Raw genomic sequence first — 18,100 nt, forward strand, 5'->3', positions numbered from 1 at the left:
GGGGCCCGCAGCTTCCTCACAATTACTGCCATTCATTGTTGCAGCCAGTCAGGTGCACCTTAGAGCTCGGTGACAACTTTGTTTTGTATCACTTTAAAGAGGTCCTGTGCAGCAGATTTGCCTAATACTTGGTTGCTTTCATGAGGGTTGATTATGGATCCAAGTAAAACAGTGCAACGAGTATAATAGTTTTACAAAAGTATCTTTACAGAAATGTTAGGCCCCGGGTGGCACTCTTGGGTAAGCATTAGACTACTAACTTTAAGGTCAGGTTCAAACCTCTCAGCTCCAAGGGAGAAAGAAGAGGCTAAGATTTCTGCTTTAGAAATGCTATGCAGGATCATTATGAGTCGCATTTGACTGGATAGCGGTGCTTTCAAGTTTTACAGAAATACTGTGGCATTGAGGACCAAAGATAACTTAAGTATAAGTTGAGAATCATTCTTCTAATACTGTGCTTTTAAAGACATATTACTTCCAGTATTAATAGTCAAAATTATTTCCTATGGTGTTACACATATGACTGAAAACATGTTTTAGTGTATACACAAACACACACAGGCTCCCTCACATCTATGTGGTGCAGATGGTTAAAGCACGGGCAGCCAAGAGGTTAGTGATTGTGATCTGCCTGGAAGCTCCTCAGGAGGAAGACCTGACAATCTCCTGCCTTGAAAACCCTGTGGAGGTTTCTGCTCTGCACACAGGGTCTCCAGGAGTTGGACTCAACTCGGTGACAACTAGCAGCAATATGTGTACATGCATTCGTGTATGTGTGTGTGCATGTATGCATTTTTGAGAGTACCTCCGAAAATGCCATTATCTTTGAATTCCATTTTCCACGAGCTTTTTGAAGCCCCTGCATATTCACACACACATATGTAGATACTAGTTTGCTATATTTAAGCCTAATAAAGCAAGATATTAGAAATATTAACATACATAGCCTACTACAGTACTTATTTACCTATAAATATAGCTTATGATACAGCACTTCATTTATATTTTTCATGGCGTTTATTCTTTATCTGTTGGTTTCAACATAGCTCATGGGGGAAAAAGTGAAAATACAGTACATTTTTCCTGGCAATCATTGTACTTGTAATTGTTATTCCAGATTTAGATTCATTGACCATCTATAAGAAAAGCTGCAAAGAAATAAAATTCTAAGAGGATAAAAAGAAAAAGATTTAACTCATACCAATAACAAAACAATTACTAATTAAAAGCAAACTTAATAAGAGAAACAAAAGGAAACTGCACTTTAGCTTTTGGTATGTTTGTTTTTTTAAAGATCATTTTATTGGCGGCTCTTACAGATCTTATAACAATCCATACATCGGTTGTTTATATTTTACTTTCATCTAATTCTATCCAAAATAACCCAAACTCAGAGATAAATATGTTGACATTCCAAAACCAAACTCACTGCCATCCAGTCACCATTGATTCATAGCAACCCTACAGGGCAGCGTAAAACGGCGTTTCTAAGACTGTACATCTTTGTGGGATTGAAAAGCCTCATCTTTCTCCCACAGAGTGACTGGTGGTTTTGAACTGCGCACCTTGGAATTAGCAGCCTAACTCATCATGCACTACCACACAAAAATAAATTTAAAAAAAGAGGAGGGTAGGGCAGGGTTTGGAAAACCCTAAGGAGCAGTTGTACTTTGCCCTAGAGGGACGCTATGATTCAGATCCAACTTTTCCATACTGGGCATTAGTAATTACAAATTAAATAATTAACTAACATTGACTAACAGACCATTGGCTAAACTCATGGACCCGTGAAAGTATGTGTGCAGAATGAGAGGGTAGTAACATTTAGTGGTCAACATGAAAGATCAGTGAGGGAGTAGCATTGGGTTGTACTTGTGCTGTGAGGAGCAAGTGAGGAGCAAACTGCGTAAAATAACCTGGAAGCCATAATTGCACAAATAGAAGCAATGATCTTTCTTTCATAGAGTCTGTATTTTCGGAAAGTGAGAATTACTTTAAGATGAAATCTCAAATTATGAGATTTTTTTTTACCGTTTGGTCATTTCCTTCCTTCATTCGTTTTATTTAATTTTTATCTTAGACTTAATTCTCTTAACATTTTATTAATATCAATTGCACTGCTAAACTATCTAGTACTGTACCTAGTACTATAATTATCTTTATATTTAAACAGCGTGATCTTAAATTATTATCCAGGTTTATCAGGACAAAAGCTTCATCTTCTGCTCACTCAATTTCAAGAAATGCTGTTTTGTCTTAAGCAAAGAGAAAGCAAACCTAAAACACGTGTGAGAAGAGCTTTCTGCGGCTGTTAAAGGATCCCTGGTGGCATGCCGGTGCCAGTGGTTCAAACCCACCAGCCAGTCCTTGGGAAAGACGAGGCTTCCTTCCTCCGTAATGATTCACAGCTTTGGAAATGGAGAGGAGCCGTTCTGCTCTGCCTTACAGTGTTACAGTGAGTTGGAATCAAGGGAACAGCAGTACATGCTGTGTATGTGTGTGTGTACTAAGCTTATTTTCAAAATTATAATTAGTGTGAAGTAGGAAATTTAAAACTTCCCAAAATGTAGCAGTATTTTTTAGATGTATTTTGCTGCTTTTACTTTTTCTGTTATTGCTGTTGTCTTCTGAGGAGGAATGGTGGCATAGTGGTTAAAGGACTTGCCCATTCCCCAAAGATCAGCCGAGCAAGCCCACCAGTCTCCGTAGGAGACCTAGGAACAAGCCCAACAGGGTAGCTCCGCTCTGCCCGAGAGGGCCGCCACGAGTTGGAATGGAGCAAGGGCTTTGGTTGTGGGCTTTTTATGTAGGTATGTATGTGAAGAAGTTAAATGCAAGCAAAAACCTGGAGATTGAAGGTAGATTATTGGTGACAATTAACAGAAATAGTAACAAGCATTAGGAGTTTTTGCAAGTTCGGAGTTTTCCTTTGATATCTTTACCAAGCTGTTTTAAAATAGTGTGCAGAAAGAATTTTCAGTGTTGCTCGTATTTTGGTTACCTTTTAAGTATTGTACAGAACCCTGGTGTCATAGTGGGCCACACACTGGGCCGCTAACCACAAGGTTAGCGGTTTGCACCCACCGGCCATTCTGAAAGAGAAAGATGAGACTGTCTAGTCCGGTAAAAATTTAGAGTTTCCGAAAACCCCAAACGGGCAATTCTACTCTGTCCTATAGGATCACTCTGAGGTGGTAGTGAGCATGCTTTTACATGTTACAATTGCATGAAACAGATTGTAAATAAAAAAGCATACATTATCCAAGGACTTTCGGTGTTTAACATAAGATCCTAATAATGATCAACCTGTCCTTTTCCTTACAATGACTACAAAGAGAACATAGGACTTTTTCAATTCAAGAACCTCAATTTTCAGTTGGTAAAAGTTTAAAAGCTACTTGTCAAACTATTCTTTAGTCCAAGTGGTATGAAGCTATTGCTATTTCCCGATACAGTAGAACTCCGTACCTTGACGTTAATCCATTCTAGAAGGAGTGTCGAGATGCGATGCGGTCGAGTTCCAAATCAATTTTTCCCCATAAGAAATAACTGAAAACAGATTAATCCGTTCTCAACCACCAAGTTTTACCCTAACCTTGCCTTTTTATACAAAACATTACACAGAAATTTCAAAGTAAATAAGTTCAGAGTTAAATAATAGCATTTAAGTAAGAAATGCAGCATTAAAGAAGTTTTTAACAACTGCACTATGGCCCATACCTTGAGACTGGTAGGTATCTGGGTCTGTGGACACGGATGTGGAGAGGAGGTATGGGGAGAGTCACTGTTTGGCCAGAATCCCCTTCCTTGAAATGAACTGGTAGCTGCTTTTCAGAAGTTTTTTTCCCTTTGCCTTTTTTCACTAGGACCTGGCTGGCTTTCTCTAAATAAAAAAAACAAAACAACCTGTCTGATGTGGGCTGCTGTTGGCATTTCCTTAACTGTTTTCGAAAAGGGTTTAGTAAATTACCATCAACAATATCGATAACACGGGTAACCAGTTCCTTATCATGATGATTCTTTTCAAAAAACTTCTTGGGACCCGTTTTTTTTTTTTAACCTAAAAACAGTACAAAAACTAAGAAAATTATAACAAAACACTTGGAACACAGCCGGAAAAGGTTTAAGCAACGCATACTAACTGCGTTTGTTTACAAAAATGATGTATGTTGGGTTGGATTCTAATGTTTTGTTTGAGCTCTGATGCAAAATTTTCTTGACATTTCGCGTCGAAATCTGATTATGCCGAGTATTGATGCGATTGAGTACCGGGGTTCTACCTAATTTGTTTGCTTTAACAGATCCAAGACCTTTGTCTGCATTTTGTGTGTTGTAAAAACTGTTGAGAGAACCCCCTCTAGTGTCTGAAATATACTGTCTTAAAAACAGGTATGTCTGTCCCAGGAAACTTTACCCTTTGCACATCTGAGCCCAAGTTTTTGTTCCCTGTTCCTTATCTTTTTTTTCCCTTTCTTGTTTTCCTTTTTTTTTTAAAGGTCACCAGGATTATGAATAGAGCATGAAATGAGGGAAAGACGAAACATGGGCAAGGAAGAATCCAAATGCCATTTGTACCTTTCTAGAACTAATTTTAAATGACCTGGAATAAAGCCAAACTCTACAGTGTTTTTTGTTTGTTTCTTTGTTTTGTTGTAGTTTACATTTGTTTCTGAATTCAATGAAACTTTGTTTTGGAATTCTTTTGCTATCAAATTTCATCTTAAGGGAATTTACTGCATTTACTCATGGAAACAATTTTATTGGAAAATGGCTTTAAAAAAGAGCCCGGCTTTCTTTATGGGCATGAGCTGTTAGTTTTTGTTATTGTAGTCATTATATCCTTCTGTGATATATTTTAGAACTGTGTTCTGTGTAGTAATGGCAAATTATCACTATTCCTAGTTCTCATTGCTTTTCAACACCCAAAAGAGATTTCTTGAGTTATTGGCTCTCTGCCATCTCTGTCTTCAGATGCCCAGCCTTCAACTGAGAGTCCTGGGAAGGGTTATGGAAACAGAACCTTTCTGATTTGACTCATGGCCTTTGTAGTTTGAACAAGGGAAGTAGTGTTCTGAAAGCAACAGCCTTTATGAAGGCTCTGGTAAAAATATTTCATGTACAAGGGCTGGAGACGGACTCCTTTCATCACGTTCTCCAATGAATTAAATAATACAAACAGATTTCAAGTGTATTCTTGGTAATGAAATGCGTCGGTGAATTATAATCCTAATTGCTATTGTTCATTCATACAGCTACATTTTGACACTTTTAACTTCCTAAGCCACACATTTCAGACACTAGGATAAACAAAGGCAATCTGAAATCCATCGTTTTGTGGCATCTTAAATTGCAAATTTTTCATTGACTGCTTTGATTTTATTTTGGTTCCATTATTGACAAACTTGGAGGGGGGACATTTCTGTTATTTTCCTTCTATATTTAGATCCAAAATTACTGTCAGTACAACCTTTACTGAATGTTCATGAAAATTCGTTCATTGATTATCTTACAAAGAGGCAGCAGAGATTTGGGGGTTTATGTTAGTCCCAGGGAACAGTTTACATTTACTTTGTCTAAGTAGTTGGTATTTTGGTTTTGGGAGGCACTTTTCTCCAGGATTTGAATGAGTAAATAGTTTCTTTTCTTTACTAGAACCTAGTAAACCTGAATATAAACCTAGAAGCTAGATTTATTCAGTAATTTAGCAGGTCACATCTCTGCATAGTGGTTCTTAGAAACTTTGAACCTATGTGGTTTATTTGTCTCCTCCAAGGTAAAAGAAGTTGAAACGTGTAATGCATTTGGAATTTTTCCCCCCTATATTTGAGAAATTTGAGTAAGAATTTTAAGCAAGCCTTTGTAATTAAAAACATATCTTTTATGACCAAATACTACGTGGCAGAAACAAGGTTCCTATTACTTATTATATGTAAGTAATAACTATAAAATTCTAATTTTTATTTCTAAGACATAAGTAGAGCATTTAATTGAGTATGTTCAGACAATTGTTCAATACCAATTAGAGCCTTAGGTGTCAAATGAACACGATCATAGTATTTTGTATTTCTCTATTCTCAAAATGACTTTGAATTCTTAAATTCATGTAAGCATGAGAAATTGTTTAATAACCAAAACTCTCTATTTTATGTCATAATTTTAAGATATTTTCAGAGTTCATTATTTTTATATTACTCTTTAGCATTCTAATAGGTAATTATTATGTTTGATAATAATGAAACCAAATCCTATATTATCACATCGATTACAACAATATATGTTGTTAGCTGCCACTGGGTTGGTTCCAACTCATCGTGACCTGTCTGTGTACTGCAGAATGGACCCTCACCTGGTCTTGAACCGCCCTCACAATTGTTCTTAGATTTGAGCCCATGGTTGCAGCCACTGTGTCAGTCCATCTTGTCAAGAACCCTACCTCTTTTGCTGCCCCTTTACCAAGCATGATGTCTTTCTCCAGGGAGTGGTCTCTCTTGACAACGTGTCCAAAGTTCATGAGACAAAGTCTCACCATCTTTGCCTCTAAGGAGCATTCTGGATGTACTTCTTCCACAACAGATTTGTTTGTTCCTTTGGCAGTCCATGGCATTTTTATTGTCTGTCACCAGCACCATAATTTAAATGCATAGATTCTTCTATGGTTTTTCTTATTTGCTGTCCTATTGACGTGGCTTGGGTCAGGCGAATCTACCTGAGTCCTTAAAGCAACCTCCTTGCTTTTCAGCGCTTTGAAAAGGTCTTACACATCAGATTTACCCAGTGCACTGTGTCTCGATTTCTTGACTGCTGCTTCCATGAACAGTGGTTGTGGATCCAAGCAAGACAAAATTTTGGACAACTTCAATCTTTTCTCCATTTATCATGATGTTATCTATTGGTCCAGTTGTGAGGATTTGGGTTTTCTTTACATTGAGTTCTAATCCGTACTGAAGGCTGCAATCCTTGATCTTCATCAGCAAGCATTTCAGTTCCTCCTCACTTTGAGCAAGCAAGGTTAATGTCCTCTGTATATACAGGTTATTAATACACCTTCCTCCAGTTCTTCATATAATCCAGTTTCTCTGATGATTTGCTCGGCATACAGGTTGATTAAGTATGGTGAGAGGATACAACCCTGATGCATACCTTTCCTGATTTTAAACCCTGTATTATTCTCAATATATTATATAGTATGCTCAATGTAGTAACATTATGTAACAAACAGCTAATACTTAATGAGCACTTTACTTAATATGTCAGACACTGTGCTAGGAATTACCATATGATAATGCTGAAAGCATTTTGAAGTAGATACTTTTATTTCCCATTTTACATTTGAAGAAACAGATTCATAAACTAGGATAATTTTGCCAGCGTTCACAAAGTAAGTGGACTCCATTGTGTCTGACACCTGGAGCCCATGTTCTTGTCCACTGTTGGATTTTCAAGGGATGTTTTCCATACAGGATCATACAGACTCTTGGTGGAATATTATGTAACCAGTAAAACCAGTTAGTGTGACTAGTGATGTGGGGGAAAGCCTTTACTATAGTTAACCCAAGCCAAATTCACTGCCATCATGTAAGTACTGACTCATAGCGACCCTATAGGACAGAGTGGAACTGTTCCTGTGAATTTCTAAGACTGTAACTGTTCACAGGAGTAGAAAACCCCATCTTTCTTCTGAGGAGCCATGGTCCCGATTTACTAACCTTGCAGAGTGCAACCCAATCAATACACTCCTAGGGCTTGTGGGGAGGGGAAATTGGGGGAGACTAAGTGATAACAGTTAAATATTCTTGAAAAGAAATTACCTTTGATTTATCATTGCTGTATTTTATGTGATATAATGTGAAGCTAATCTGTAATTTTTACTGTTTACAGAATTTCTGTAAGCTTGCCTGTAAACCAAACTGACAACTTAGTTTTCTAATGTACTCTATTGGTTCATTTTCCTTTTAATTTGACCCAAAGCTGTTTCTTTACTGGACCTATGCCAGCTCTCATCTGTATTCTTGAAGGCTAATAAAAGAGTAAAATCTTCTTTAAACATAACCTAAATGTGTTATATAGTATCCTCAGGGTTGCTAGTGCACAAAAGATGTTTTCTTTCCCACCCTGTAAAGGTATCTCATTAGGACACCCAGTAGTGTCATTATTAAGTTTTCATGTGTTTCTCAGTTTTGATGCTAATCTTTGTGCGTATGTGCGTGTATTTTTTTTTCTCTGCAGCACCAATGTGGTTATGAATTATTCAGAGATCGAGTCTAAGGTTCGAGAAGCAACGAACGATGATCCTTGGGGACCTTCTGGGCAACTCATGGGAGAGATTGCCAAGTAAGTGATAATTTGACTCAGCAGTGCAAAAAGAATCCAAGTATCTTTACATAAAAACTGGAAATTTGCTCTTGGTTTTAAACTATGTAAATACTAAATACTAATTTTGTCATAACCATTCAGTTAGTAATTTAGAAAGTTTTATGCAGGGTTGTTATCTTTAAATTTTAGCTGAAAAATGTAAAATAAAATATTTGTTTTACATTGGTGTTGAGACACTATAGCGTAGTATGTAGAATTTTGACAAATGCTTATAAAAGAAGAAGTAAATTGATGAAAAATGTTTCCTGATGAACATCTGGACCACTCTGCCGCTGAATGTAGAGCTAATAGTCATGATATTAATTATTGGGGCTTACAAATGGGATAAGTATTGTGTAAAATAGAGGGAAAATATTTTCAAGGATATATATCTAAAATTTTTAAATAAGCCGAATTCATTTAAGCTCTTTGCAAACACAGTAACTTAGAACAAGCCTGCCATCTACTGTCAAAATTAACATATTGCAAATTCTTGGACAATTAACGCTTTTTTCCCCAGGGCTACATTTATGTATGAACAATTTCCAGAACTTATGAACATGCTTTGGTCACGAATGTTAAAAGACAACAAAAAGAATTGGAGAAGAGTGTATAAGGTATGGCCATGAGTCTGTTTTTAATGTTTGGCATAAATGCTTAAAAAGATATTTGTAAGGTGTACATATATAAGTTAGCATAAAGGCTATTAAATCCTAGAAGAGCATCTTCTAGAGCAGTTAAAAATAGATTTGTTGTTTTAATTCTGTTTTATAGTAATCAAACAGTTCTCCAGTGATGTGTTTAAAAAATAATAATAATAATGTGTGTAAAAATAATTTGTCTAAATATTTTTCTGCTAAGTACATAGGAGGGAGCTTTAAAACATTTGTGGGAAAATAAAATTAAAAGGTATTGGAATTTTTCCACAAACTACTTGAAACCTACCTGCCGCCGGCCCCCCATTACCCTCTGTTGCATAACTATACAAATGAAAATTAGTTAATCTAGTAGAATAGATGTTGACATATGGCCAACTATCATGAAAACCACAATAGAAATTTGTCATCTCTACATAAAAATTAGCTAAATTCATAACTTAGTATTATGACAGTGTCCTGAACAACAACAAAAAAGTACTATTTGATAATAATATCATAAAATGTAATAGAGCTTTTAACTTATTAGATATCAACTCTGTTACTTTAAATTTTCGGATAGGCACTTCTTATTTCTTAATCATGTGCTGAATTCTAAAGCAGGATTGTCAGACCTTCTTCTACCTCCGCCATATTTCCTTGTGATTCCGAAGAAGTGTTTTTGTGTTTCCAGAACATTCATACTAAACTTTGAAAGTAATATCTATAGCTATCAGGTTTCAAAAACCTGTATTGTAATACTTTGATTTTGTATTTTGCCTTTTCTTTCTTAAACACAGTCACTGTTATTCCCTTCGTTTCTACAGTGAGTGTGATCAAATAGTGGAAATCACTAAATTAAATTCGCTTTTTAAAATCAGAATTTAAAAAAAAAAAACTTAAGTAAATGACTTTTTCAAGGAATAAGTCTGATAGGATGAGATTTTGTACCTTCCAATTTCACCAACATAAATCAAGTTTTCATGAAGTGGGCTTTATTGCAAGCTCTATTAAGTTCCATTTTTGTTTACCCTGTCAGTAGGACTTTTAACTGTGCCGTTGAACAGTATCCTATAATAACACTTGTACACGGTCACTGCTGCTTCCCCAGGCCGTTTCCATCACCCCAGCAAGCAGCTTCTCACTCAGGCGCAGTCATTGTAACTGTCCGCTTTAACTCCATTTTCTTACATGCTAAAATTGTTACCGTGCACTTTTTGGTTGCTTCTTTTTGAAACAAAAGCCTCATCATCTACCTCAAAAGTTAAATTTTAACCCGGGGTAAAATATTATCCTTGCCAGCAACTGGATCTTTAAATCTTTTATAGCAATGATTATGATAATTCATGGTTCTATATGCCCAGATGAAAAGTGAAAGTAAGCCAGTTTTCTACAAGCTTACTATTCATTTATATCATGTATTCATGTGTTTGTGGGCATTATTATTATTGAATTTTTAATTTTAAAAATTTCACTCTTTTAACACCAGATGTCCAGTGGATGATTAATTATTATTTTTATGCTTGGTATAAGAACAACTTTAAATTGATAAGTTCCAGGATATATTTAAGAAGTCTCCCCCTTTTGACACCCCAATTGAAATGAATTTTACTTGCTAATATTGGGATTGTTTTCTTTAATCACTTAAAAAAGTTCTGCCCGAATTTCTTCTGTTAAATCATTTGGTGCTTTGTATTTTTACAGTCATTGCTGCTCCTAGCTTACCTCATAAGGAATGGATCAGAGCGTGTTGTTACAAGTGCCAGAGAACACATTTATGATTTGCGATCTCTGGAAAATTACCACTTTGTAGGTGAGCAATAGAAAAACCTTATAAGCAAATTAAAACAGTAGTTGGAGTTGTCAGTCACCTGAACCGGCTTAGAAGCTTCTCTGCTCTAATTAGAATGTGACTGTTGCTGGCTGTGTGACGAGTGCAGCAGACTCCAAGACGGGGGCCCTAGAGTATTAATTAGTGAAGACAAGACCTTGCAGAAAAGACTGGCTAATAACAACAGAACCAACACAACACGAGTGTTCGGGTTTGTATTAAAATATGCACTGGAGACTGGTCCCCTGTGGGGTCCATAAAGGAATAGCTTTAATCATATGGGAAGAAAAGGTTAGAGCTCCAAAACACACACATCTGTTTGAAGCTAGGGTGGTTTTTTTCCCTTCCACCAAATAATATTTACTGTGCAAAGGCAGCAAGGCCAGAGTGTGTTTTGAATGTGAAAGAGGCTAGAGAATGAAGCACATTTCATTTTGTAGCATGCCCCAGTTGAAAGCACTTTCAAAATTCCGTTTTTCAGCAACACTAAGTCTGGGTAATTAGTGTTTCCAAACTTAACATTGGTGAAATCAAGGCATGCTGGTGCTTTTCCATCACTAAAATGTTAAATTAGAGTGTGTTTTTAAGGTTACTAAATAGAATAGACATAGAAAATAACATTTATGTCTGGGACGCCATTGCATAAGATCGAAACCTGTAATCTTGTTGAGTGAATCCTTAATGGATCTTACACATGCTACTTTTACCTGTAATTCCTTTTCTTTGACCTGTTAATGATTATATAAGCCCAAACTGCATTTCAAGATTTAGAAATTGCTGAAGAAGAAATGACAGTTGACAAGTTGTCACCTCTTTTTATTTTTTAAACAATTGAAAACTCCATTGATTGCTTCAAATTTTAGTAGAATTTTAGTGTCTTTTTTGAAAGGATTTGATACATGCTAAATTAACTCGTATGGCTTTGTTTTTCCTTTCCCATCCTCCCAGATGAGCACGGCAAGGACCAGGGTATAAATATTCGTCAGAAGGTAAAAGAATTGGTTGAATTTGCCCAGGATGACGACAGGCTTCGTGAAGAGCGAAAAAAAGCAAAAAAGAACAAAGACAAATATGTTGGGGTTTCCTCAGACAGTGTTGGAGGGTTCAGATACAGTGAGTATCAACGCAAACTGGCACCTCCGCATCCGTGCGCAGCTTGGATGTGTATTATAAGAGTTACCAAGCTCCCACTACCATGACTCGAATTCGATCTTGCAAGTCTGGCTAGACCAGAGGAGGTACACTGGTACAGATAGGAGCTGAAAATACAGGGAATCCAGGACGGATGAGCCCTATAGGACCAGTGGTGTGAGTGGCAAAACAGGGAGGGTAAAGGGAGAATGGGTAGGAAAGAGGGAACCGATTACATGGAACTGTGTGTGACCTCCTCCCTGGGGGACAGACAACCGAAAAGTGGATGAAGGGAGACGTCGGACAGGGCAAGATATGACAAAATACCCATTTATAAACTATCAAGGGCTCGTGCGGGAGTGGGGAGCGGGGAGGGAGGGGAAAAATGAGGACCTAATGTCGGGGGTTTAAATGGAGAGAAAATGTTTTGAGAAACGATGTACAAATGCGCTTTACACAATTGATGTGTGTGTGGATTGGGACAACAGTTGTATGAGCCCCTAATAAAATGTTAAAAAATAAAAAAAAAATAATGTAAGACAGTAAAACAAGTATATAGATGTTCCCAGTCACATTTTAAGGTTTGTCTTACATCGTTCAATTCTTGTTGGTATTCTATCCATTGTAAAGTTGCTTCAAGGGCTCGCAGTAGAGATAAAATTCCTTTATCAATAAAAAAAAGAGTTACCGAAAGTGCTGAAGACCCAAACGTTGTTTTTGTTCTGCCAGATACGGAACACGGAATTATACACAGTACTCACTCTGGAGCATTTTTATGTGTACTTTTTTTTCTTTTGCAGATTCATGGATATGATTTTAACTATTATTAATGAAATGACTGCAAACTTTGAGTTGACACACAGAGAGTGAAACAGATAGATACCCTTCTCGGAGGTCCCTGAACAAAGAGTCACTGCCATCAAGTTGATTCTGACTCAGGGGCCCCAGAGAACGGTCCTAGGGCCCCTGTGGGTTTCTGTGAGTGTGCTATGTTCCCAGAGTAGAAAACCTCGCTTTCTCCCAGTGTGGCTGGTGGGTTCAAACACCTCCAGAGCTCCTCTTAGCAGTCCTAGTCCTCACACTACTCACAGAGGAGCAGCTAAAAATAGGAAGTTCCATCTAGCAATTCCTCTTTCTAATTCAAATCAAGCAGTTACTGGTCAAGAATGGATAAGCTTCTTTCTTATACATTGGTCCAGACTTAGTTGCTCTCCTCTTAAGAAATGCATAAAGTGTTAACGTTTCCTTGAAGGTGACAGTTTCTCCTCTATACCTCTCACTTTGTTGACTGTTCTTAACAAAGTTAGAATGACTAGAGCATTCCTCTCTAGATGTTTAATCGTAATGTAGTACTTTGTTGCATTTATTGTATTTAATGTAGCAACGTAGTTTCCTTAATGTAGGACATATGGTTCTTGAAAACAGACTCCCAAAATAAGGAGAACCAGCATTCTGCTTGGTTGTTTTGTGTCTGTCCACACAGGCCAGTGCAGTTGGGTGTTGGATTCTCCCACTCCCCACCCAGATCTACATTTGTTTATACATGGATTGTCCATAACTTGGAACTGCATAAAAATCTTCGATTTTGCATCTCATGCTTACTCATAAATTAGCGTAAATATCTTTTCTCCTCTGTCTTCCTGCTTTGAAAAGGTGGAGGGCAGAACGGGGATTGCACTTAATTATTGAGGCTATTTCTGATAAAGAAAAAAACTTTTTAAAAATATCTGAGCACTGCATAAAACTCACTTCCTGAATTGGACAGGAGTATTTCTTTTAAGTAAAGACTATAAATATGCTTTAGGAGCTTTACTTTGTTTGGGGGAGCAGGAAGTCTTGGATTATATGGCTAAGTAGTTATTTTGATGTGTTTTTGAGTAGAATTGCTATTTGAAACTCATTTACTCCTTCCACTTGCTTGTATTCTGTTTCACTAGCAGAACATGTAGTGACAGCAGATAGTTAGTAAATGGAGTACACAATTACTTTAAATATTTTGTAATTTTCAGAGACTTATCTAATCAGCTTTTGTCCATTTGTGTGATTTTTAAAAAATTATTTAGCATGAATTTTAATGTTAAAATTCAATAGCATTTTACCGGTCTCAGATGTCCCTAGCTTTCATTCAGCATTGGATCTCCCATCCTCAGCATTTTGGCTTCCATCCTTCTCAGTTTGCCTGTAAATTTGTTCATTTCAGGATTGTTGAGATATGCATACATTGTTGAAATGCCAATTGTTTGGGGCCAGATTTTGTCTAGAAAATTTTTGCTGTGTCTTACAGGTTACTGGTCACTTTGAATTAAATAAAATTAAAATCCTTAAGCTACTTCAAACCTTTTCAGTCTTGCAATTGTATTAGGCAATTTAGCAGAGACCTGCTGGTCTAGTAGGATGCATGTTGAGCTATCATCTGAAAGGTCAGCAGCTCAGAAACCACCAGCCGCTGCTTGGGAGAAAAGATGAGGCTTTCCACTCCTGTAAAGATTTACAGTCTCGGAAACCCATAGGGGCAATTCTGTTCTGCCCTATAGGGTCGCTATGAAAATCAACTCGATGGCAGTGAGTTTAGGTTCTTTTTTTTCCCCCTTGGTTTTATTAAATCTCTGAAGCGCATGCGTGCCATCAGAATTTGTTTACAAAACCTTGGTTACTCACTTTTTGATTATTTTGTTGTTCATCATTGCTCCTTCCATTTTCTCCCCTAAACCAGACTCACTATTGTCAAGCCGTTGCTGCCTCATAACAATGTCTTGTGGGTCTCCAACACTGCAATGGGAGTAGAAAGTCCAGCTTTTCTCTAGCAGAGCTGCTGGTGGTTTCGAACTGCTGACCATGCGGATCAAAGCTCAACTTCTAACCACTATACCATCAGGGCTCCCTTAATTTTCTTTCTGTTCTTTCTTTTTGAAAATCTCATGTGATTGTCCTATACTTTTCCATTCTGACTTCCTAAATTGGAATTGGACACAGAAGCATAGGATCTCCTTTAGTGCACATAATTGCAAGGACTAAAACAAAATTTGCCATTGTTGTGTGAGATTTATTCACATGCACACTTTTATTTTCTTCATTCCTGTGGAGATGACTTAGGTTTCTCAAGTTTGAGCACAGTGTTTAGAAACATTAGTTTGACTTAGTATTTAAAAACCTCATTATCAAATGTCATCCAAATTAACTCCCGCTTGTGTCCACCCAGGGGTCAGAGCAGAACTGTTCCCCACAGCGTTTTTGATGGCTGATTTCCTTTTTCTTCCCCAGAGTTAGATCACCAGATCTTTCTCCCAAGCCATCTCTGGGTGGAATCTGGTTAGCAACTTTCAGTTAGCAACTGGATGTATTTAACCATTTTGCGTTCCCCAGAGGAGACTGGTCATTACTCTTCTGAACTGCTGCACGTACTTCATAGTTCTAATGTGTATAGCTTTATTAATTCAAGTATTATTTGGTTTTGTAGTAATTACAAAATGTTTGTTTTTTTTTCCAAAAAATGTTTTCACATGCCTGAAAATTCACCATGATTTTCTAGTGTGGTGATACTAACGAATGATGATTACTTCTTTGAGCATATTGGGGCCCGAAGCATTCAGAATAGATTTTCCTGTAGTTTGTATTTTTTAAGAACTGTTTCTACCCAATACTTTTCTAATAATTGAAAAACCATTAAGAGACAGGAGTAAAATAGAGTGCATTTAAGTGACTTTTATCAAAAACAAAAAGATTTCCATTTCTCTTTTGCTTACGTACCTTGTGTTGGTTTTTGTATTTTCTACTACTTTCAACACCATTTAAGAACTTCCTGATATGCTGTGCTGTGCATTAAGGTTGTGTAAGTTTTCATAAACAAAAGCTTTTGAATCTGCATTCCTACCACTTAATGACTGGCATTACATGCTGCGCCTTGCTGTAATTGTGTTGATTCAGCACTGTGGGAGCTTTCCGTTTTCCTTTGAAAACTATTTTATTATGAGGGAAAGCTTCAGAAATAAGGGCTCGAGCCATCTCGTGAATCTAATGTCTTTAGAGATGCTTCTCTTTTTAATGTTTCATATAGGTGAAAGATACGATCCTGAGCCCAAATCAAAATGGGATGAGGAGTGGGATAAAAACAAGAGTGCTTTTCCATTCAGTGATAAATTAGGTGAGCTGAGTGATAAAATTGGAAGCACAATTGATGACACCATCAGCAAGTTCCGGAGGAAAGATAGAGAAGACTCTCCAGAAAGATGCAGGTATTAACACTTGGCTTCCTGGATCTCCTGGTATGGGTGCTAGTTTGTGCAGCTGTTACTAAAGTGCTACATCAAATGCCATGTGTACTTAGTAGTGACAGACTTTCCAGGGTATTTCCATTCATTTTTAACGTTGATCATGTTTTCTATACATTTTTTTATTATGGGTACTTTTTTGGGAATTTTTTTTTTTTTTTACAACTTATCTTGTAATACTTACAAGGTACATTTACGTAGAAGATAAGTTACTTTTACAGCTTATCTGGTGTTGGGGCATCAGATGACCCTGGGGTCTAAGGTCTTGTTGAGGAATACTGAAGTAGAAAGGGGGGAATTTAAACCCTCCTTTGGCAGTTCACTATGCTTCTTTGTCAGTGACTACCAGGGGAAAAAATCCTCAAATGGACTTTGCTGCATCTCCTGGTAGCAGGGCCTTCATACATACTTAGTTTTATAATTTCTAGATTCCTTTGCATTCACTTTTAACAATTATTAACAATATAGCTTGTATTAGGGGGCTTCCAGAAGTACATGGGGACGAACAGCAGAAACGTGGGTGGAGAGACAGCAGAGAGTGTAAAATATGAAAAAATTTTAAATTATAAATTATCAAGGGTTCACGAGGGTACGAGGGGTAGGGAGGAAGTTGGGGAAAGAGGAGTTGATAGGAAGGGCTCAAGTAGAAAGAAAATGTTCTGGAAATGATGGCAACATATGTAAAAATGTGTTTGATACAATTGTTGTATGGATTGTTAGTAAGAGCTGTAAGAGCCCCCAATACAGTGATTTATTAAAAATTAAAATGGCAACAATTACAATTTAAACAAAGAAGAAGAAATAGTTTCGGTGGAGTAATGGAGATGAAATAGGATTCTGGACAATACATTTTTTCAACATAACGGCTCTTTAAAGAAATAAGGGGGTGGGGCAGGCACTTTCAGAAGGAGCTTGAGACATTACTTATGAACTTAACAAGTGGGAAAAACAAAGCAAAACGAAACAACCCACTCTGACATTTTCATAAAAACCTTCAAACAAACAAAAAATACATGGAAAATTCCACTTTTCAATTCTGTTTACCCAGGAACTTTTTAAAGGCCTCTTGTATAGCTTTTCTTCCAGTTTAAAGGAGAATGTGTAGCACTTATGTGCAGAACAAGTTTTACAAAATTTTAATCCTCTGTGCCTCATCATATCCATGTTAGTTAGGGGAGAGTAAGGCTCTTTAATCCCTAATCTTCAGAGGTAAAACCTAAGACTCAGTCAAGTAGGACTTGCTTAAAGGAGCACAGTAAGTGATGGAGGTTATTCAAAAGTGAATACCCAAATTCTGAAACTGTTTAGATTCTGAAATATTTGCTTGTGTCGTTTCGGTTTGTTTCCTATGTATTAAAATCTGTGTTTTTCTTATTTATTTTGTCTCATTTCTTTAATTCTGTGTTGTTCAAGACCATGTCTGTGAGTTTGAAGACTTTCTAAAGTGTGGTCTTTGGTGAGCTGGAATTTATTTGTGATATACTTGAAATGTAGTATATTACAATTGCATTTTTATTTCTGTACACTGAAAGAGTATGAGTGTGATTATTATAAATACTAAATTCTTGGAAATGCTTCCCACTCCCAGTATTCTGGGCTGTTAGTCTCACATTAATGTTCTTGTGGCTGAATGTGAAAGTTTTTGGTCTCGTGTGGAAAACATACCAGTCAGATATTCTAAGGATAACTCCTAGAAAAGTGCTGGGCTCCAGTTCCTAACTTGGTTAGAGATTGTGGACATTTCTGTATTATTACTGTCTTCTTTTACCGTTCCTTACTTTAGCTCTCCCTCTGTCTTTTTTTTTTCCCTTCCTATTTATTCTTTGATTTTCTTCTTCTGTATTGCCGTTAAGGCATGATCTGCTAGTTTGTTATAGTCCCTA

At 36.9% G+C, this 18,100-nt stretch overlaps 1 protein-coding gene across 3 annotated transcripts in view; it reads left to right on the forward strand.

Moving 5' to 3' along the window:
- Positions 1 to 18,100, forward strand: part of CLINT1 (clathrin interactor 1) — a 76,986-nt gene that overhangs the window by 35,786 nt on the left and 23,100 nt on the right. For 2 of the 3 annotated variants that reach the window (XM_045284848.1, XM_045284849.1), the window contains exons 2-6: positions 8,227 to 8,331; positions 8,873 to 8,969; positions 10,692 to 10,800; positions 11,767 to 11,931; positions 16,004 to 16,181. In XM_045284848.1, coding sequence (XP_045140783.1) covers positions 8,227 to 8,331; positions 8,873 to 8,969; positions 10,692 to 10,800; positions 11,767 to 11,931; positions 16,004 to 16,181 — 654 coding nt within the window. Of the gene's footprint in view, positions 1 to 2,432; positions 2,456 to 8,226; positions 8,332 to 8,872; positions 8,970 to 10,691; positions 10,801 to 11,766; positions 11,932 to 16,003; positions 16,182 to 18,100 lie in introns of those variants that run through there. The other variant, XM_045284850.1, reaches the window with a different exon arrangement.

This window comes from Echinops telfairi, unplaced genomic scaffold (assembly GCF_000313985.2).
Source record: "Echinops telfairi isolate 266 unplaced genomic scaffold, ASM31398v2 ScPeMD7_7469;HRSCAF=8507_0, whole genome shotgun sequence".
NCBI lineage: Eukaryota > Metazoa > Chordata > Mammalia > Afrosoricida > Tenrecidae > Echinops > Echinops telfairi.